At 44.9% G+C, this 22,358-nt stretch overlaps 1 protein-coding gene across 4 annotated transcripts in view; it reads left to right on the top strand.

The window, feature by feature from the left end:
• The first annotated feature begins 5,196 nt into the window (after positions 1–5,196).
• ASB2 (ankyrin repeat and SOCS box containing 2) overlaps positions 5,197–22,358 on the top strand; it is a 31,453-nt gene continuing 14,291 nt past the window's right edge. The window contains exons 1-8 of one of the 4 annotated variants that reach the window (XM_066998286.1): positions 5,197–5,380; positions 6,194–6,608; positions 7,529–7,704; positions 12,318–12,591; positions 14,103–14,207; positions 17,500–17,666; positions 18,319–18,474; positions 20,526–20,771. In XM_066998286.1, coding sequence (XP_066854387.1) covers positions 12,347–12,591; positions 14,103–14,207; positions 17,500–17,666; positions 18,319–18,474; positions 20,526–20,771 — 919 coding nt within the window. In that variant the 5' untranslated portion in view covers positions 5,197–5,380; positions 6,194–6,608; positions 7,529–7,704; positions 12,318–12,346. Of the gene's footprint in view, positions 5,381–6,193; positions 6,609–7,515; positions 7,705–12,317; positions 12,592–14,102; positions 14,208–17,499; positions 17,667–18,318; positions 18,475–20,525; positions 20,772–22,358 lie in introns of all 4 variants that reach the window. The other 3 variants (XM_048070494.2, XM_048070493.2, XM_048070496.2) reach the window with 3 other exon arrangements.

The raw sequence follows: 22,358 nt of genomic DNA, 5'->3' as shown, positions 1-22,358 counted from the left end.
CCCTCTTCCAGGTTTAAGGTGGGAGTTTAACAGCCACTTAACTCTGCTTTTGAGGAATCAGAGATCTCTCACTTTGGTGGGAAAAAACTCCACAGTTCTTTGCACAATTCCACTGAAATTTACCTATTCACGTCCTTTTGATAATCTAGGCTGTCATATATAAATGACTATGGGACAGTAAATTCTGCTCAATACAATAAGAAAAGAGAGCTAACACAGAAAAGGATTTTTTTCTGTCTTACATGCAGTGATGTCCCTTCCCGCAGTATGCTTGTGACTCTTACTATTGCCCAGTCTGATTACCAGCTCAGTAGATAGAATCCAGAAGCCTGCTGAATTAGGTAAGTGTATGGTTATTTTTAACTGAATTGAACGTTACATGTTCGTATGGCATGTTGTGCAACAGATATATGCTGGTGTCATATGATATTCTGTCCAGACACTTGTCCTAAATTTAGCTCTAAATTTAACCTGAGAGAAGTAGGGCAAACAATTAAATGTCAACCCTGCAAAACAAACCTGTTGCATTGTGATTTGAACTTAAAGGAGGCATAAATCTCTGGTCCGTTCTCATGAGTGCTTGGAGCAGTCAGTGCAGGATAGCTAAGCTTTCTCAGTGGCACTATAAACGGGAGTTAATTTGATCTGAGCTTTAAATATTGTATTTATTACATTTGAATTTGACTGCACTGCAAAAACAGCACTGGCTAAATAGAGATGATGGTGCAATGTCCTTTAGCACAGTCTATTCTGGTTCTTTCACTGCTCTTGTCTGCGCAGCAAGCAATGATGTCCCAGGCCTGACCATCTCACTAGGGGAAACAGGCCAGTGCTGCATGGCAGGAGTCAGTAGGGATGACAGGCTGTTCCCCTGCTTTGAGTTTCTGAGTCTGATGGCAATGAACCCACTTCCAGCTGGGGTGTCTGGAAGCCACCTTCAGCATTTGTCCCAAGCCAGGCTGGAGCTCATCTCTGTGGAACCCAAACCACCCGCTTCTCCTGGCAGCACTGCGCAGCAGGGTCTCACTCTGCCTCATCTCTCTGGTAGCCTTGGTTTAACTCTGGACACATAGAAAGTTATAACTGAACTCCTTGAATTCATCATGCTGAAAGGTTTGTATGTTTTTGCAAGCTGTTCTATTTAGGTGGGGACATCTTTTGGTTTCCAAGGGCTTTTTCTCTGTGAGGACAGTAAAGCAAGGACAGACCTGTAACTAGAAGGCCTGCTGTTCCCAGGTCAGGAAAGGGGAGGAGAGCACTACAGCAGATGCTCTTGCATACAGCAGTCACAATAGCTGGAAACCAATCAGTCTTAAAGGAATTAGAGGGTACCAGAGAAATGCATCCAAAATTGTAAAGTAGCAGAGGGAGACTGTTCAGAAAGTTGTTTATGGGATAAAATGGAGGGGTAAACTCCCATGGTATATTTACACAGATTGCTTTTTTTTTTTAAAAAAAAAAAAAAAGGTACAAAGCTTGTTTTCCATCAAAATCTCTCTGACTTTTTCACCATTGCTGTTTTGGAGTCCCTGTTTCTCTTAGGATCTTCGCTGTTTGCAGCAGCTCGTGTCTCACGTTGCCATTCTTGCCCTCCCGCTCCTCTGCAAGAGCCTCAGAGCAAAGGGTTTGCAGCAACATCTCTGAATTCTGTGGATTTTGTAAAGGTCAAGAAAAAGAAAAACCTTTCATTAGAACTCTTAATAGCATACATTATAGCATAAAATAAATGATATTTGGACAGCGAAGAGTAACTAAAAGATAATGTTTATGCTTTTCCCTTCCTCCAAGGAGGTTTTTTTTTTTTTTTCTACATATAGTTTTGGGGTTGCATTCACTTTGTATTAGGATTTCATGTTCTCCTCTGGCTGATTGCTCGTTCAGTCTGAGTCAGTGGATGTGACCTTAGGATGACATTTGCAGAGAGGCAACGACTGCAATAGCTGTGCGTTCTTCCAAAGCGCACTGGTATGGCAGGTCTGGGCTGAGTCACCAGATACCTGAAATAAGGCTTAGGACCCTAATACAGGGTGTTCCCCGTTGTGATCATACCATGTTTCCAGAAGACTGAGGGCTCCATTTTGATTGCTTCTGAAAGGTTAAAGTTTTCTGTGAAGACCTACTGTGCAAACGCGGAGGTTGCACACTGAGCAAAAGTCCACCCTGGCTTAGGGGTGAGGGCCAGGAGTCACTGAAGAGAGCTAAATCCCTCCTGATTATTATGTTCTCAGTAGAGTGAACTCAAAGAATCTACATCTTTGCAGCGATGAAGTACTGAGACAGCAGCCTCAGCAAGGAAAACTCTATATTGTATTCCCTACCCCTGGGCATGTGTGACACTCTGCACCTTTTCCCATGCAAGTGCCTCTGGCTCCTTGCCTCTCTCAGGTTACTGTGGCCAAAGCAATCTTTAGTTCTTGCAAGGGAAATTGAAACTGTCTTCCCCTGTGGGAGTTTCTGTCTCCTTGTTGTTTGAACATGGGTTGTATAGCGGGAGGTGCAGGAGGATTGTTTTTGGTTCTGGCATTTGCATTTAATCTTTGGGAGTGTCTGATGGAAGCGCAGCATGGCAACACCGAATGCAAAGCAAAGCTCTGCTTACTGGAACACAATTGTGAAAGGCGCAGAGACGTGCCCTAGGTCTATACTCACATTGAGAGGTAGCACCCAAATTATCTTGCTGTCTTGCTATAGTGAAAAAGTTCAGACAAGACGTAAGTGACAAGGGAAGAGTTCATGGTACCTGGCACGCAAGTCTGTGGCAAAGTATTGTGGGGTTGCTCTGCTTTAAACATAAGAAATTGTCAGCAGGAAACCTAATCAAACAGCTGATATGCAACTCCATACTGCAAGGGGTCCCCTTGGCTGGATCTTTTTGCATCTCATATCTGTGTGCATTCAGCACTTACTACTGTCACATGCTGAAAACTGTACGTATGAATGGCAGGCAGAAACGAAGTGGTTAGGTTTGCTCCTGGAGCCACATTTTCTGTCCAGGGACTGTTACTGTTGCAACTAGTCAGCATTTTCTTGCCTTCAGAACAGGCACTGCTGAGCCAAGTGTCTGGGGGCAGCAGAGGTGGTTGCTGCTGGGAGTTACAGGCTAAGGATGAGAACACATTCAGTGCTGTGTCCATTCTCACCTGGATTTCATCATGTGATGGCAAATGCATTGCCGGCTTTGCGCACAGAACAAGTCTTTAACTGGGTAAAAGGCCTCCAAGGATGCACAAATGAACTTTGTTTTTTCACAAGCCTTAGTTACCTGATTAATTTGTGCTTTAATAGAAAATAGCACTTAGTGGAACGGAAGGGCTACTCAATTCAACTAACTGTATTAGCGGCTGCAAACAAATCCAAAAATAAAACACGTTAAATGTGCTTTCCTGACCTGGCTTCTGATGGCTATTTTGAGGAAACAAAAAAAAATAAAGTGAACCTTGTTGTTCATTTAGCCATTTGCTATTTTTACATGGTTGTCCTTTGTCTTCTCTCAGATTCAACTCTTTTTTATTGCTCCCTGTTTGTGAGACCCTAGCTGACTCCCCCATCAGCATGAGTTGGCTATTTCCATCGTTTTCTATTTAAAGAGAAAGCAAACAGATCTAATGTGCAGTGTCTGAGTTTGAAGTCTGTCCCAGAAAATGGCATGAATTTATGTATTTATTTTTGCAGGTGACATTTTGTAATCTCTTGGAATGTCTCAGGGTTAAGTTGAAAATGCAAATTCATTACTGGGTGAGTCCCAGGGGAAATATTAATAAATCTGATGCAATGCTAATAAATCATAATGATTGTTATTATTATGCTTTGGATGTGTTGTAATAAAGACACAACATTGTTTTGGAAAAAAAAAAAAACAAACCTCAGCCTCCAAATGTATGATTTCATGACTGTGTAGTAATATTTCTGTAATTAGTATTGCAAACTTCTACGAGGTCTTCCTCTGAGGATAAGAAAGTATTTCACAGATACTGATTAAATAAAGTCATATTTGTCAATCTCTATCCATATAAGTAATCTTGTTGGCTTCCTGTCTATGAAGAAATCTGAACTCATCTCTGAAGTTAATGCATTTAGTTATTCACTGACGCAGATGAGACACAGAGGAGTTAAATGTTTTACTCAAGAGAAAAGTGAGAGTCAGTGGTATCTAAAAATAGATCTTCTGAGGCACTTTTATTAGAAAAGGGTGCAGCAGCCTTCATAGGTGCTCCCAATACATCAAATCCCTTATGCCCACAGTGATGCATTCCTCCAGCAATGGGCACTTAATGCTGCCTGGTCTGTCCAGAGTCATGCACCAAGGGAGATATTCATGCAAAAAAGCTCCTCCATGGTGGAGCTTCTCTCCCACTCACGAGCTACAGCTGGCAATCCTGCTCCATGACCTACCAGCCTGTGGCATTTGGTTTGCTGCAATGTGGAGTGATGGAAGAGGCTACAGCACTGTGCTGTGCTGGGTAGGCACCAGAGGACCCTGCACCAAAAGCAGCCACCCAGCTGTGGCCCTTGCCACTTTGTGCTGTGTGTCTTGCGTGTCTCCGTACAGATGCAAACATCTGATGCAGTGCACAACTTGAATGGTCTGATCTGTATAACGCTAAAGAAAAGCAAGGCATGGGCCAGGACTTACGGTGACATGTTCCTAATTTCTTGTATGCCCCAGGACTCAGAGTATGCTTCACACAGTTTCTGTGTAGGAAGGATGCACTGGGCATTGCAAGGAAAACCAGGAGCGTGGGAGGGAGGAAAGTGTGCTTAGTGTGAATGACATGGGTTACCTCCTGCAATGTTCATAGCTGCTGGGACCTTGAGCTCCAGTGTCTTTTTTCTGATTAAATAACCTTACCGGAAGACTTACACACCCTTGCGTTTTCCAAGTATGAATCTGCAATGAAGTATCAGCATTGTTCCTTGAGTTCAGTGGGTCATCATGCAGGCCATAAGAGTGCCAAGGGTGTGGATCTGATGAGAGCCTGCCAAAAGGAAAGCAGAAGGGTTAGATCCGGGAGATATTCACTCTTGTTTTTAAGGCAAGGCTGGTTGCAATCTTAAAGCAATATCAGGAAAAAAAATGTTGGGTGTTGTTTAGAAGTCACAGAGGGTTGGCTGACATGCTGTCAGGGGTGTAGGAGTTTCACACCCACTCAATGACAACATCCACAGCTCCTTTGCCTGCCACAGTAATTGTTGAATGTCCTTAACTTTGGACAAAACAATTGCCCCAGAACTGGTGATGAGGGGTAGATCATTTTTCAGACGGCAGAGAAGAGGGACGTGTCATGTAATGGCCATCTTCTTGTGCTGGAGCACGTCGGATTGAAGAACAGACTCAGAGAAGGAATGATGCTAGTCCTGAAAGACCCTAAATGCAAAGCAGGTAAGTTGGAAGGGATCATGTAGGAGTGGATGATGCTAAATTGGTTCTCTTCCAGATTGCTCTTGCCAAGCCTTGGATGGGGTTGTTTATGCAGTGACAGGGTGAGTACAACTAGCCTGAGGCTCAACAAGGTGTTCTGAAAGGAAATGAGACCTGTTGCAATCCAGGCTTTATTCTTTTTAAATGCAATGTTTTGTCACAGGAATTAATGAAATAGGAGCTGAAGGAAAAAGCAGAGGCATCATTTTGATTCTGTATTATACTGTATTATACTTCATTCATCATATTAGCTAGACAAATACATAGTAACCATCCCAAATGGAGGATTATGCCCATGTTCCAGTTAATCCAGCAGTGTCAGCTCTCCTGTATGTGCCTGACTATTTCCTGTAATCAGAGTTATCTCTTCCTTTGCCAGTTTGCCCTATAACAGATGTGGGGACAATGGCTGCCATTTCACTCTTATGGCCGAAGGCAGTCTTGTGTTCGAGGGTCTTGTCTTCTACATTTAAGTGTTTTGAGAGCTGTTCTTTTCCAGTAGTAAGCTCTTATAAATATTACTTGGAACAGGTTCACAGCTACTTTTGTCGTCTTTGGAATTCTGAAGTCTCAAACCTTGTAGCCTTAAAAATGCACAAACCACTCTAAAACATCACTAAATACCCACAGTAATGTTTGCCTGCTTCATTTAACGTGCAGCAGCTAAAGGAAAAGTAAATTGAGCTCCCTTCACCCATGTAAATAAAACTCTCCAGGACAACATATTTTACTTCAAAATTATATGGTAATTTCTTTTCTTTTTTTTTTCTTTAGGTTCCAGAAACATGTCCATATATGGTCTACTTGTCAGGGACAATAAATAATGATGTAATAGAAAGGTCAACTTTGTGTCATTTAGTTACAGGATGCTTGATGAAGTGAAGTTCCTCAGATTAATGCAACAAAGAAGAACTTTAGAATGGGAAAAAGTTTCAGCAGTACATCTTCAAGCAGGAAATCTGAGATTCGGAACAACTTATATTTTGGCTTGTATTCGCTGATCATGGGGTGATCCAGAAATAAACTCCAGGCTTCAAAGCGAGAGTGTTTCAAAGCTGTCCTGCAGTTGATCGAAACATCCAGGCAAAGCAGGGAGATGAATACCAACAAGGATTTTCTGAACTAAGACTTAATCAAGGAGATAACTAATTTCAACAATATTATTACCCTTTTATTTCAGAACAAAAAGGTAATGCAAATATGCATGTTTTGAACTTATTTAGCATTTTCAATCTGTCTTTTCTATTTGCTATGTCTGTGTAAATGCTTATTCCTATAGCAGTTTGTAACCTAACACCCTAACACAGTCTTGGGAGGTTTTGTGGTTTCCTTTTGTGTTTTTTCATTTATTTATTTATTTATTTTTACAAATAAGCTATACAACACTCACTGGTGTTAAGCAGAGCTGTAGTTCTGTCATTTCCTTAGTTTTCTTTTACTTGCAGGTGATGCTTTTATCTTTATCCCTTAGAATACCTTGCTCAGAAATAATTGTTGTTGTTATGACATGAAAAGGTAAAACAGTGTGTGCAAGGCACAGTGCAGGAAAAAGATGTCATCAGCAAATAATTTCTTTCATTTTTAAATTTCCATTTGGTATGACACAAAGCTAATATTGCACTTATTGCTGTGTGAATTAATGCTTTCTGAGAAGAAATAAAAGCATGCAGGTGTATGTATTTCCAGTAAAGATTTTGCACAGAATCACAACTTGATGGCATCATAACCCATGCCAGACTGATAGGTGACCTGTTTTGACAGCTGGGGCTGGACAAGTGGATCTGTTTGCTTGGAGGATTCCTTTGGGAAGCTTGGCTTTGCTCCTCCAGCACTGGGCTATAACTTGACCAGTATGCATAAGCTGTCGTTACAAAATGTGTTTGCCTCTTGCTGCAGCTGGACTGCATGAGGTGTTGTTCTTCTAATGCCCCAGCTCTGACAGGTCTGATAGGCACTGGAAATCTTTCTCTTTTTAAAATATCATTTGCCTCCCAGCAGTAGTTAACAATATATTTCAAAAACTGCAGAGATGTCTGAAAACTGACCTAAAATATAGAAAAAAATATGAGCGCTCTAAGTGCTGTAAATTGGTCTAGTTTCTATTGCCAGCAGAGGATCTGGTCTGAAAGGTGCAGAAGAAAGAGCTGAAGTGGAGGCTTGGTTTTCTGGGAAGACTTCCAGCCATGTTTACCTTCCCCCTGTGTGCTCCTGCTGCTTTCAGAAGTAAAGGCAAACACACGGAGTGGTATCTGCAGAACCTGGGGCTCACTCATGCCTTGTGAAAGGTAAAAGGAGCAAACCACTCCTCTTCTCTCCCATTTTCAGCCTCTCAAAGACTTGTTTTTGTTTTTAGAAATGTGGTTTATCTCACCCTGTGCCATAAATACTGAGGTTCTGTATTGAGTTACAAGCTGACCGGGTAAACGAAGTGCAAAGGCAGGCAAAGTCCCTGGCTGTGCTCCCTTAATGACCTTGTCACTCACCTGCCACCCTCCTCTGACAGAAAGAAGTAATTCTGCTAATTCTGCTGCCTGGGGTGCATTGAAGGACAGGCAGCCTTGCTAAGCTTTTCTTGAAGGGAGTGCTATCAATGGGGACCAATTGTTTCAGATGCTAATGGTGTCGAACAGTGCACTCCGGCATGTTGAGAGCCAGCTGTAATCCTCCTTGTTTATTTATGCTGCACCAGGAATCGGAGGCCCATTCTCCCAAACACTGAATGTTGACAGAGCCCGCAGTCCAAATATAATAGCATCCTAATTGTGTTTGTCTATGGCTTTTACCACAATGTGAGCGGTTGCCAGTAGTCAGCCGGGAGCAGTACCTCTGCTTTCAGAGCCAGGTACAGCTGCTCGTCGCACAGTGAGGGCAGGGCCTGGGCCTGCCACCACCATGTCCCTGCTGGCCCTACCTGCCGGGCCCCGGGTGCAGCTGCAGTGTGTCTGTATGGCACAGGTGTGATTGCTACATCAAATAAACTCACTGAAACCAGGAGAGCAAAGTTACAAATCAGGTGGAGATGTTTATGTCAGGAGAGCAGGGTCAGGCCCGAGGTGGAAATGATGAGGAATTTAGATCCAGAAGATCTTGTCAGACTGAGGTATTAAGTGGAAGCAGAGGCAGCAATATCCTAAGATGTGTCTCTAACAAGAGAGTTCACTAATGAGGCAATTCAGACCTGAAGGCAGAGTGTTCTTCTGTGACTAATACAGGCACTATAACCACAGCTTTAAAAATCAGGTTCTGCTCTTCTAAAGTACAAGCAATGTGATGCGCTACCCACCTGTGAGGATAGGCTCTCGGGCTGCCAGAGGAGTACAGGGGATAGCCCGACGCGAAAATCTCCCACAAAAACCTGGAGATAAAGTGGACGGTTAAGCCAGCATTTAATTTCTAGATCTGATTCTAATATTTTAAACCTACAATAAACAGTACTGAAACAAGTAAATAGATTCATGCTGACTGCAGAAAGACCACTTGGCTAGACCTTATTTGACCAAATTGGTTCAACCATTCCACACAAGAAAATTTTCTTTAATTATTTATTTATTTCCATTTATTTACATCTTTGCTACTGCAGGTGGAAAATATGTAGCTTTTAGCACATTAGCCTAGTGGGTATTTATAAGGTCGTGGCTGGAGGTTCACTGCTGTCCAGCTGAGCAGGGCAGCACCAGGCGAGCGACTGAACCCAGCCCAGGGGGGAAGGAGGTTAATCTCCATCCCACTGCTGTGCACCAGCCTCCAGAGGAAGGCATGCACTTGGGCAGCTACCACAGCTCGCATGGCTTACAGCAGCTTCCTACAGAATTAAATCAAACCCACATCAGATCACTGTGACTCCACAGCTGCCTACTAAAGCATCTCACCAGAGAATGGCTTCAAACCCAACTTGAATCATCTCTGGGAGGGTTCAGGGCAGCTAAGGACATCTTTGGCTGTCCGAATGGGCCTGAAAGCTCCTGCAGCCCCCAGATGTGACCCTCACAGCCACAGCAAGGTTGTGCCAGTCAGATGAGCAGCACTTAAAGCTTTCTCTATTTCGGGCCCCACAACATTTCTTTCTGCAGGATGAGTCAGTGGTGGGAGCTGCTGCCAGCACTGTTGTTTCTGCACTCCATGGGACTCCTGTCAAAATATTTAGATTAGTGAGGATCACCAACACGTGGGGGAGGTTCTCCCTTTCCTCTCGAGTGGGTGGGACCCAGTTAACCCATACAAGAGTAAGAGGATCAAGCAGGAACGATCCCCAAGTTAAGAAATGTTCCTTTTCCCTCACTGTGCTTCAACAAGGCAGGAAACAAAAGGAGGGAAAGGAAGATGTCCAGAAATGGCCCTTATATCTAGATCTGATAGGGGTTTAGAGGGTCACCTAAATCAGTAGGCCCAGTGTGCCAGAGCATGGAGTTGCATTGCTGCTGCTCTGCCCCTGTGCGGTCAGGATGCAGGTGGTGGTGCTGGGGAGGATAGAGAAGAGGTATCTGAGCCCCATGCCCCACCACTACAGGTTCCCCTCAAAGAACACTTTAGCTCCCTTCTTGCCTCCTCCAAAGAGTCACTGTGCATCACCTTCATTAGGAGCTTAGAATAAGATCCTGCCCTCTTCACTAACAACTGAGTTTAAGTCTCTGAGTCACCACCTGGGCCAGGCCCCTGCATCTGGGCACAAAAGTGCTGGATGTTGCAGACAAGCTCTCTGATTCCAGCCCGTGGGTTTCACGCAGCCACAGCACACCACTCGCTACGTAAGTACCTAGGCTGCGGGACTGTAAGCGTGCTGCCCAGCATGCCAGGAATTGAGCAAGCCAAACAGCAGCAGAAGTTGCAGGGAAAACAAGGCTGTGTCATGGGTTTGGGCCAGCCGTGGGCTGGAGTGCAGCCAAGGACAGGTACTGGAGCAGCTGGGGTATGGGGCGACAGCAGCTCTTGCATGGGAACTGTCAGTGGTTTGATGCCTGGTTTCAGTTCCTTGGGACAGCAAGGGGTCAGAGCAGAGCTGAAGTGCACCAGCTCACATTAGAGCAGCCTTCAGAAATCTGGGGAAAAAAATAAAAATTAAAAAAAAAATGGGTTGCATTATTTACAGGAACAGAAGGTTTTATTTTGGCAGTTTTCATGACTGCAAAACACATCCTTCATCGTTAAGAGTCATAATGTTGATCTGAAATCTGCTGGGCTTCCCTTTCCCACTTCCTCTGGGGCATGCTTGGAGCTTGAGGGGGCCGTGGATGTAGCAAACATGGCTGTTTCTGAGGTGAAATGCTTAAATCCAAGGTTTTAAGTTTCTTGTGGCTTGATTCAGGCTCTTGCATTTCTTTGAACTCTGTGTGTATACATACATATACATATATATACATACATATTATGGTTAAAGAAATGACCGTGAGTGTCTTGATGCACATAGCTATGTCCATTCCCATGTGGGGAGTTACTGTTTCCCCCAGGTCAGGACTGTCTCTCAGCTGTGCACACAGCAGCAAGGGCTGTGGGAGCAGAGCCATGTCCTGGCATAAGCCCCAGGAAGCCAGTCTGCCCTGGGTGACTAAGTGAGAAAGAGAGGTGGAGGCTTCACTCCATCAGTGGTGCTCTGGCATGGCAGGGGCAGGGACCCCCATGCTCTGGCATGGTTTCTGGGGCAGGGACTGACACCCCTAGGGGCTGAAAGGAGCCCTGATCCCCAGCGGGAGTAGAGGCAGCTTTGTTGAAACCCCACAGGTGCACTTAGCCAGCCCCTTGCCTATGTGTGCCTGGGGGATGCTTCTCCACCGTCATATTCTGCTGTCTCCCTGTCCTCCCCTGTCCTGTCCACCTCCTCCTGGGCAGCTTTTAACCATTTCTCTTCATACAAGTGTTCTCTGTAATTTTACACAGTTCTTGTCACTTTGGTGTGCTTATAAAGAGCAAACCTATTCCCTCTTGGCTGTCATCTTAAAAGAGACAAGGTTTTCCACCTCATCCCTTGATTTTGGGACACTGACGGCCAGAATCCTCTCTGGCATCTGGAGTAGATCCCGCTAGAGTATTGTACTGTTCATGGCATTAATTCATCCCTATTACTACTGGAAATGCAGTAGTACTTTTGATTGTCTTTGCCTTTTTTGAGTCCGTATTATGATGAGGGTTTGCAGTCATTCTGTGATTTCTGAGTGTGCCCTTGTGTTTCCCCCACCTCTCCTTTCCAGATCTCAACCACCAGTTTTTAGAAGTGAGTCTTACCATAAGTCTTGAAACTGGTGACCTTGAACTTTGTTCTGTGGGCAGCAAAAAATCAGAAGTGAAACTGAGCAGTGTCGTGTTGCTCTGCTAGCTGAGCAAGACAAAGAAAGTCACTTCAAAGAATATCTTTGCATGTTGCACAAGAGATCCCCTGATAGGGTGGAAGAAATTACTCCACGAAGTTGCTTTATCCTGGCAGAGAACCTGTGCTTGCAGAAAACAAGCAGAAAGACAAACCTTGTCCCTAAATTTTCTGCAATTAGAGTGAGAAATAAAATAAAACAAAACAAACAACAGCAAAACACACACAGAATGATGCCCACTGGTGTTGACCTAAATAAACTCACTTCCAGGCTGTATCTTTTTAATCTGACAAGGATTTCCTTTACTGATTCTTCTCTTGAACTGTGGCAACCAGAAAGAGTAGATAAGAACCTGCCTTCCTCGCAGCAGCTCCCTTCCCTGTTTAATCAACAGATAAATCAGCTACTATATGTGATAGAAAGGAGTTCGTTCAGTAAGTTCATGTGCAGATTTTGGCTGATAATATTCTCTCCCTGGTGAAGGATTTCCGAAGTGTTCGCCAGTCAGTCCAATCAAGGGGCGGAGCTGAACAAGAGCACGAGATGGTTGAATTTCTTTGCTAATTCCAGATTTTGATTACTGCAATCTCCCTTTACAGGAAAGCAAAACAAACATAAAAGAATAAAAATGGCTACAACAGCAGCAAATACCCAAAGACAAACAATAGGCTGCGAGGAATACAGCCTGTACGGTAGCTTGAGCGAAGACGAGCTTATAAAAATGGCCATCCAGCAGAGCTTGGAAGAGGACCCGGCAGGCCAGGCAGCTGCCCAGAGCCACCAGAAGTCAGTGGTGGGGGGCCCTGGCGAGGCGGCCACCCCCGGCCGTGCCAGCAGCCACAACCCTCCCTACCAGCTCTACCCTTGGCAAAGGTGAGTGAGCGCCGGCCCAGGCTGGGCCATCTCGTGCTGCCCGCCAGCAGGAAAACAGCTTCCCCCGTCAAAACACGTGCTTTCTAATTAGTGCTGCTGAGCAGCTTCACGCGCTTGGTCTGCAAGCCTGTCATTAGTTTGAAAGCCGGAGCCTGCTATAAATCCAGTGAGGTCAACAATTTACATCCTCACGGTGAAATGAGAATCTGCCCGGAGCTGTCTGGTTTAAGTAATAAATAAAAGGAGAAAGGGGCACTGCTGTGTGCTTTCCTGAAGGGAAGAAGCCCTGCTGAAGCCAGCAGCTCCCCTCTCCTACAGGGGCACACTTTGCGCCAGGCTTCAGCTTCACCAGAGGAAGCACAACGTTTGTTATGGGAAAACATAGGAGAGAGGCCAAAACCAGACATATAAAACAGTGTGAGCTGGATACCTTTTAGATACTGTAGAGGATGAATTTATTTCAGGTCTGAGTCTGGTCCCAGGCATGCAGCTGTGGAGGCACGCCCTGCTCTGCCATGCTGGGCTCAGGCAGTGACAGTGGGGACCTGCTGGCAGGGGAAAACCAGACCTTGTTCTTCTTTCAGTCTTTATAAGGCAGATTTCTCAAGGGTAAAGGGAGAAAGACATTAGATAATCACCCCCAAAATCAAGGCAGATACAAAAGTATCCTTTAAAATCTTTTTTTTTTTTTTTTTGGGGGGGGGTGCGGGGAGGAGTAACTGAAGTTTTTGTTCCTTCTCCCTTCTCATAGCTCTACTGTTCTTGCTTGGTTCCCAAGGCTGGGAAGCTTGGGACAATCTGAGGAGCTATAAGCATGCCTAACAGCTGCAGAACAAGGATGCTTTACAGAGTGCACTCCTGCTCCAGCTGAAGTTTGTGGCTACTCGGTGTCATTACAGTGCACTTGCACTGTCAGCTCTGCCGTGGGGACCCAATGCTGGGCAGAATAAGGGCTTCCCTGGCCATTTGGTCCTGTCCTCCTTGGGGTCCTTGCTATTTTACTGAAAGACTGCCTCCACTGCTCTGTGCATTAACTTGTCCTGCCTTTGCCGCAGGCCAGCAGCATTTGACCTCCCAGCACAGCAAAAGCCTTTGCAGCTCTGTAACTCCAGGCTTGGAGCAGTGCTGAGCTCTTCCACCACCCCGAGGAGTCAGGTGTCTTCCACCCCCTGCTCAGACCTGCTTGTGTGACACTTGGGGAGGTGACAAATGTCACCTCGCCTCGTGCCTGCTTCCTGTGTGGTGGCGGCAGGGTTAAACTCACTCTTGTCTTATATGGTCATTTGAATCCCCTGACGCTTCCTCAGAGGGCCAAAAATAATCTCGAGCTGAGAGAGCAGCTGAATCCAGCGTAGAACAAGCTGTGGCCATCTGCTTTTATTCAAAGCCCTGACCGGCAGGCTTCCTTGCTCCATCTCTGCGGATGTGTGTCTCTGTTTCTGCCTCACCATGACCTGTTTCTCCTATTCGGAGTATTTCTCTTTATTTCATTCATGTCATCGCCACTCCAGATTGGCAGCCCAGCCAAGAGGCCGTGCTCAGCCTCCCAGCACAGGAGCAGCCTGGGGGGTCAGGCGAAGGTACGACGGCAGCCTGTGCAGCACAGCCCAGCCCGTGTAAGTGCCTCCCCTCCTGCTCCCGCTCCAGACCCCCCTTGCTCTCTTCTCCCCCTTCATCCCTCTCCATCCCTCCAGTGCACACTTCCTGGGGACTCTGGGTCACTTGGTAGCTCTGGGAAAAAGCAGGGAAAAGAAATATTCTATCGCGTTATATAAACAGGGCAGGAAAGCCCTTCAAAGGGATGTTTTATTAATGCTGCCAGATGCAATGCCTGTTCCCAGCAATACCTACACTGTCCTGCCACGTTAAGAGGGGCTGCTGGGAAGCCGTGCTGCATCCTACCTGCCCGAGGGGCAAGCCAGCATGGCTGACTTTTGACCGTCCTGGCCACATTTTGCTGTTGGCAGAGACCATAAATAAACTCAGATGATCACAGTCATGGTTGAGGAAAGCAGACAGGCAAGTGGGTGGCCCTGTCCTATGCCTGGGTGTTGTGGAAGTGTCTGGACACAAATGGATTTATTACAGCTCTCTGCAGGCAAAGTAGATGCAGGCACCTGCCTTTGGTGGCTAGACAAATTATTGCAGCAGCATTTCTCTTTTTCCTGCAGAAAACTCCTCCCTGCCTTTTTTATCCCAGTTTGAAATCACTTTCTTCTATCCATCTCTCAAGTCCCTCGCTGGATGCATGCTTGCAGTGACTACCTTTCCACCACTCTACTTCCTTTCCTCTATCACCCATCTCTATGTTCTCCCCCATATCACCTATCACCCATTCTCCCCAGTCTCACCCTGCACCCAGGCTGATCCAAGCTCTGTCCCCTGCTGACATTGCCCTCCCTGACACATGTGAAAACCCCTTTCTGCTGGAACATGGAGCCTCCCTTATCCCCATAACCTGACACCTCCTCTTGGTCCCACTGAAATCACACCCCCTTTTTAAGTGTTCTGCACTCCTTGCACACCTCTCTCCTCCTCTGGGTGCGATGACTGGAGGGACAGCTTCTTCTGCATCACACAGCTCAGTAGGGTTCAGTCCACAGTGCGGAGTGGGATAATGCTGATAAACTGCCCGTCCTCTGCTGCCAGGTGAGAGCAGAAGTGTGGCAGGGAAGCTACAGGGGAGTGTGCTGTCACGGCTATTTTAGGGCCCTGGTCTTGGAGCCAGGCAGGGCTGATTGTTGGCTTCACCTGGAGAGATGTTGCTCCTTCCTGCTTTCTGCATCTTACCGGGCTGCCAGGAAAATGAGGAGCTTCCTGAACCCTCCTGTGCTCCTCTGCACCTCTTCTGCAGTGCTCAGAATTGACCCCCCTGTACTTCTCTTCTGCAATGTGTATTTATCAGCTTCACTACTGGCATTTGAAATGCAGTAATTCTTTTGATTAGTCTATAAGGTTAAGATTTTATCAGAGCTTCGGGCTTCCTCCATAGTCCTAATACTTATTTTGTATATTTCTGATGAAATCCAAGCAGCAGAATGGTGACTTTTTTTTTTTTTTAGATAGTTTGGTTTGGTTTGTGTTTTGTTTTGTTTTGTTTTTTATAACAGCCAACTATGAGCCAAGCAGAAAACAAGGATTTCACATGGAGATTCATTAAACTTTCTGTACTGATCTGGAATGTGCTTGGCTAAAGCATCCACAACCTGATCCAGCAAACCCCTCTTCTTACTCAGGAATCATTTAAGGTCAAGGATCCCAACAGAAGCTTGCTTCATTCAGCATCTAAGGGCTCAAGCCGAACAGTAACCGATTCTTCACACATTTTTAACCCTATCGCTGATAAGAGGTAGGCTGCTTTCACTGAGGTCCCAGCTAATGAGCTTCACCTTGCATTTGCTGCCTGCAAGCACCATGCACAGACTCCTGCGATGGCCCACCTGGCATGCAGTAACTCATTCAGCGCCAGTAACTATTGTGTGCCGAATCCCGAGGTTGTGGTGAGCAGCCCGGCGTATGTAACGTGAACCTTTGCACAGAACAACAGATGGCTTTGGCAGCCTTGTGCCAGAGGCTGTTACAGACAAAGATCCCCCACCTCCTCCTCCTGTCCCAGCCAAACGCACCAATTGCTGCTGGCTGACTTCAACAAAATGCTGGATTTCCAGCGCTTATATAAAACTCTCTTATCTATAATTTAGTCGTAGTCCTCAGGGTACTCTGAGAATATGAAGATGCAGCAGAGATGGGACCTCAGCCCTGCAGCTACCAGGTCAGGTGATTCCTCCTGGCCAGCTGTGGCTAGGACAGCAGCTGCCTGCTCTAGCTGTTATCTCCTCATGTAAAATGCCTGGCTTTGTCCCCTATCTCCCTCCATTCCAGGGTTGCTATTTTTGTGACTCTGCTGTCCTGAGACTGCTGCCTCCAGCTCTAGAGAAACAGCAGTGGCACAAGGGACATTTTCATCTGGGGAACGGTGTCTTTCCCCATTCCTTGGCACACTGCTCCTGCAAGCTGCACTAAATGCAGAGGTTGTACCAATGACGTGGTTTTTGAGAACTCCCATGCTGAGCTGCTTATATTTTTCTGTCTCTAGTCTCACTCCATTGTGGTATTTTAGACCTCCTGTCATAATCAGAGTTTCTGTCTGTTCCCAGTATCACTGCCCTCATCTCATACTGGGTTCCTACCCTGGTGATGCTAATGCTCTCCTTGAGACACTCACCTCCATCCCCAGTCTCTTTGCCTTCAAAGCTGCAATATTTTCTCTACAGAGTTAGTGTGAGCCACAAGCTCCCCTAGGTTTCCAACATCCTCATGTTCTCTGTCTCTGAAAATACAACCCCTGTTCATTTTTTCGCAAGCCCCCATCAGAACTGGAAGGGTGCTTCTTCCCTTGGGGTGTTTGCTGCCCTGGAGCTTGACAATTTGCTGCCTCAGAATAGGAAAGCAGTGGCTGCCTTCTGTCAGCACAGCCAGGCAGAGAAGGACTAGGCACTGGTGCTGGAAGGAGTAGATCGGCTGCTGGGTCTGTGCAGGATGCAGGCTTGGCAAAGGAAAATCTTGTTGGAGAGAAGCTCATCTGAAGGCTGCTTCTCATGTCTCACTTCTCAGGGGCATGGAGCACACTCCATGATTTTTCTAGGTTTTCAAAGTGAGTCTCTTCTTCTACACCCCATGCAAAGAGATCAACACGTCCAGACAGTGATTCTTCTGACCTGTTGTGAATGGCTAAATTAGAGCAGATAGATAAATTTCACCTTTAGAGGCCCCGTAGCTAGAAAAAAATAATCTTAGCATATCAGCTGTAGGGGTTCACTGTTGTTGCCAAATGATACAGTGATGTTGCTGTGAAAAGCTTATTGGGAATGAAGGAAATGGTAATCAGGTTTTAATCTTGTTTTAAAGAGAACTTGACCCTGTTGTGGCAGCAATCAAGGATGGAGATGAAAAAGCAGTGTGCAACATGATGAAATCAGGAAAAAACCTTTCTGAACCTAATAAGGATGGCTGGATACCCTTACATGAAGCTGCGTACTATGGCCAAGTGGGTTGCCTGAGTCTGTTGCAAAAAGGTCAGTGAAATTAAAACTAACTAATTACAAAAGGAGGAAGAAGAATATGAGTATACTAAAAAGCAGAATTAGCACCAGCCCAATCCTTTTCTGGGACTGTGTGTGAAGATTTTCTTCAACCTCTATGAGTGCATATTAATTTAACCTTGTCTTTGAGGGTAGTTTTCCAGACTTAAGCCCCTAAAAGTTAGGATCTTCAGGAGAAAGTGATGCCCGGATAGATCTTGCCAAGCTTTCAACTTCTCACAGCAGTCTTGTAGTTGGGATCTTGGCTGTTGCAGACTGCTCAGCCACCACAGCAGGCATCAGTGTTGCCTGCTAGCACTAGCTTCAGAGCCAGCCCAGCACCTCTTTCCACCTCTCTGAAAGTGGTCGACTACTGAAATTTATTTTCAAACTGCTGCTGAAGTGCAGTTACTCAACAGGTTTCTCCATCACCAGTGGCCATAGCTAAACATTTTAATCTAAGCTATTGACTGATTTTTTTTTATATTTTTTTTATATTCTTAACTTTGTTTGCTGAAAATAAAAGGAGGAATAAACAAACAAAAAAAAAAACTCACCTAAAACTGTAAGGATGGAAGGGTGATGGTGCTGCAGATACTTGTGCACTGCCTGCCACGATGACTTTGGGCTCTCGGTTTCTTCACAGCGTACCCTGGCACCATTGACCAGCGCACCCTCAACGAGGAGACAGCTCTCTACCTGGCTACCAGCCGGGGCAACCTGGACTGCCTGCTCACCCTGCTGCAGGCGGGGGCCGAGCCCGACATCTCCAACAAGGCCAGAGAAACTCCACTCTACAAAGGTAAGGGTGGTGCTTCCAGGGATGATGAGCTCTTCTGGCACCACCAGGAGAGAGCTGCAGGTGCTTGAAGGATCAGCTGCACCTTGTTCACCTCAGACATCTTGCCTATCATGCCCTTAGGCTGAAACTCCGCAATTCACTCATTTTGCACCCTCTGTCCAACAGTCCTGTGTCTCCTATGTCTGACCTGCCATGCCATGGCCTCTCTTCTCATTCACATGAGAGACATTTTAGATGTTGCCCTGGGGGCATAGGCTGCAACATGGTGCTGAGGACAGGGTGTGTGGTGCTCAGTGGACTTCTCAGCACAGGGGGTCCATGTAGTGTCCCAAACTTTGGGAAAGCAGAAAGCTGGACAGTACAGGAATATGTATGCCTTTCCAAGCAGTTGGTCCTAAGTAGCTGTTCGGTGTGGGAGTGTATCAGCTGTAGACATGCCAGTGATTCATAGACAGGGCCAGGCCAGGCTGTGTGCTACGGGAGATGAATAAAGTTATAAACAATCCAGTGAGGTAGATAAAGTGTTTAACATGGACATACTGCATTGCTGCTGGTCAGAGAAAACACTTTCTTCAGCAGAACAACATCAGATCTATGATATCACAAGGACTGAGAGGACATGAACTCTCACACCTTCATGTCCATCCCTCTTTGACTGACTGTTACTGCCATAACCATTTTTAGTGCTCTAACACATTAAATAGCATATACTACTGCTTTCAACAGCAACCTTGCCTCCAGCTTCGGATGCCTGGCACTAGACCTGTTCAGTTTAAAATGCCTTAGTTGTAAAATTCTGGCTCACAGTCTGTCAAAGGAAAGCTGTTCTACTCTGGCTGTTCTACTGTGTGTTAAACACACAGTAACAGTGGTAGTAGCATGTAGCAATGCTAGCAGTAATACTAGCAATAATAATAATGTGAATGCATCCTTTAACCAGAGAAAAGCTATTATTCAGAGCATGCAGGTCTTTATGCAAAACCTTCTGGCCCATCCTCTAATAAAAAGAGTGAAAAATTTGAATGGCAAATAAGTCATCCCTTATGTGTTAGCAAATTTAATTCTGCAGAGCTACCATGCATAGGTGATTATAATAGTGTCTATTCAGATCGTTGCTTTCAGTACATGTGAGCGACACCCGTGTATGAGAGAGAAATCCATGTCCATGTCCCAAGGGAAGGATCAAAACCAAAAAAGGGCCACTGTGAGAAAAATGAGCTACTATATAAAACAAAACGAAAACAAAAACAAAATTACTATATAATGTGCTGGCCTACCTCTCTGCACATTGTAGAACAAACGCTACAGGGGGTGGTAAAAGTTTCTGATTATTCTAGGTGCCTTTAGTTTGGGATGCCACAGTCGGAAGTGTATAAGAAGGATTGGAAGCCTCATGATTTGGAAGTCAAGAAGCAATGGGACAAACTGATGGAATAAAAATCAGTAGAATACTATTAATTACTAAGAAAACACCATTAGCTTGGGATGGTCCTAAGCTGTGAATTGTTGCAGGCTGAGAGAGTGCTACTGACTCACCCTGTTATTATTTTCAAAGGATCTTTTTCTGGCCACTCTTGGTTTGGGCTTTTTTTCATTCTATTGTCTATATAGAACTCTATTTGTAGTTCAGAACAGTAAGATCTAGAGCCATTTTGCTCAGAATTTGCAAATACAGTGTTCAGGTCATGGAATTTCTATGACTTGTTCATTCTTCATAAATTATCTCTCGTGCTTTGTCCTCTCCGTGTGTCACTGTGATGTCCAGCTGGCACAAATGTGCTGTGCCTCCTTAGAACTAGGCTTGGCACAAGTCCTGCACATGGCACAGACTCCCCCAGCTCCAGACTGAAGATTGGCTTCACTGCCACGTCTCTTGCAAGCCCCAGACAATGTCATCTGGCAGCAGCCTTAGCCATTATATTGAACGAGATGGTCTTATTCAATATGGCCAAGGTGCGTTATATTGCCTTGTGCTACATGAGGTGGATACCCACAATACCTAGAATCTTTTCAAAAGCTTGTACTGATCACTTCACTTTTCTTCAAAACAGCCTGTGAGCGCAAGAATGCAGAGGCCGCAAGACTTCTGGTACAGTACAACGCCGATACCAATCACCGTTGTAATCGAGGATGGACTGCTCTCCATGAGGCTGTCTCCCGAAACGACCTGGAGATTATCGATATCCTGGTGAAAGGGGGTGCCAAGATTGAGTCTGCAAACTCCTACGGAATCACTTCTTTATTTGTGGCAGCTGAGAGTGGGCAGTTGGAAGCTCTGAGATACCTGGCAAAATGTGGTGAGTAGAGTTGTGCCCTTGACACACCATTCCTCGTTCCATCCTTGATATTTCAAAGTTCCCATTAATTTTCCCTGACTCAGCTTTTCTATCTGCAAACAAAGACTAGCCTGTAGAGCTGGTGAACCCCTGTTGCTCCAGATGGCTGGATTGTGTAGGGCCTTTCAGAGAGCATGGTCTAAACAAATGCACTTTAGCATTCATTTGAGCTCACCTACTTCAGGAATTAATATGATGCTCTCTAATTTCATTGTTTGACAGTTTTCAAAACCTGTATTGCTGTGCACATGTAGCTTAAATCCGATCAGTCATAGAAGAAAACTGTAGGTGGTAAGAGATGGCAGAAGTTGAATATTAGCCAGCCCCATCTGCTCATGAACATGTACACTGATGGGCAAGGTTATCTCTCCTCCACTAATGAATCCTGCAGAAAATAGAGTGCTATTGTTATAGTTAATGGATTTACACCTAGGAGAAGCAGACACTCTCCCTCATGTGTATGTGTTCAAACATATAAACAGAATGAATTTTATTCTAGTTTACACAAAATCTAACTTCTACTGCTCCAGTCATGTAAAACAGCTTTACAATAAGCACAGGCTTTACTACCATTCTGAAGAATATTTTATTATTGCTGTGGACTACTATCTTCAACGTAGGTAAGAATTGGGTCCTGCACTTGTGAAATGAGAGTTAAACAGCAATGAAGATAAGAAAAACTTCTAAATCAGAACAGCTAAGAAATATATGAGAGTCGGGGAACAAAAAAAAAAAATATATTCTGTCGTCCAGCTAACATTGTCAAGTCAGTTTTATGTGACCATTTAGTCCATCAGACTGCCTACAATTTTAGAAACTAAGCTAGAATGTGATTTATGTTTCAACTTTGATAGATATTATGAGTTTCTTAAAGTTCAATTTTGAGAAAAATACACAAGAGAAAATCCAATAAAACTGTCCAGTTGTTTCAAGTCCTCAAAAACTCCTCTGAGAATCCCAGAAATGATATCACTGCATTGTTTACAATGAGCAATGTTCATCATAAAAAAGGTTTCTTTTTCATTTCTTTTTCATTAAGAATGTAGTCCTGTGTTATGTTTTGTCACTGCAATTCTCCTGATGTTTCCAGCTACAACATCTTCAAAGGGCCAAACACAACACAGATGTTTCATTTTGGGGTGAGAGCACAGGGAAATGTTCTCTTTGGCAGGGATTTTTCATGATCAAACGGGAGACTGATTGACTCCTTTATTGGAGTTTAGAAGCAAAACTCCAGTGAACTGTCATTCCCATTTAGGATGCACATAGAGCAGCCTTCCCCAGGACAGCATGGTAGAGTATATTGCAGTCAAAACTCAGTCTGCCAGGCCTTAAATATATAGCACAGAAAAAAAAGCAAAATTCCAAACTGTTTCTGGCCAAATAGTACCAGGGCTCAGTTTATTCTTGCTTGTTATTTATTAAGACAAGCACCCACTAGAGTACATGAAAAAATGCCCCAAATACTCTAGTAGCTCATCAATAATATTTATCTTTTCTTAAGTAAAATTCACCATTTGGGGCCTAAGTTGAAGCCTCATAAAATGG

The sequence above is a fragment of the Anser cygnoides genome, chromosome 5 (genome assembly GCF_040182565.1).
Source record: "Anser cygnoides isolate HZ-2024a breed goose chromosome 5, Taihu_goose_T2T_genome, whole genome shotgun sequence".
NCBI classification, from domain to species: Eukaryota; Metazoa; Chordata; class Aves; order Anseriformes; family Anatidae; genus Anser; species Anser cygnoides.
This window is presented reverse-complemented; position numbering and strand designations above follow the sequence as displayed.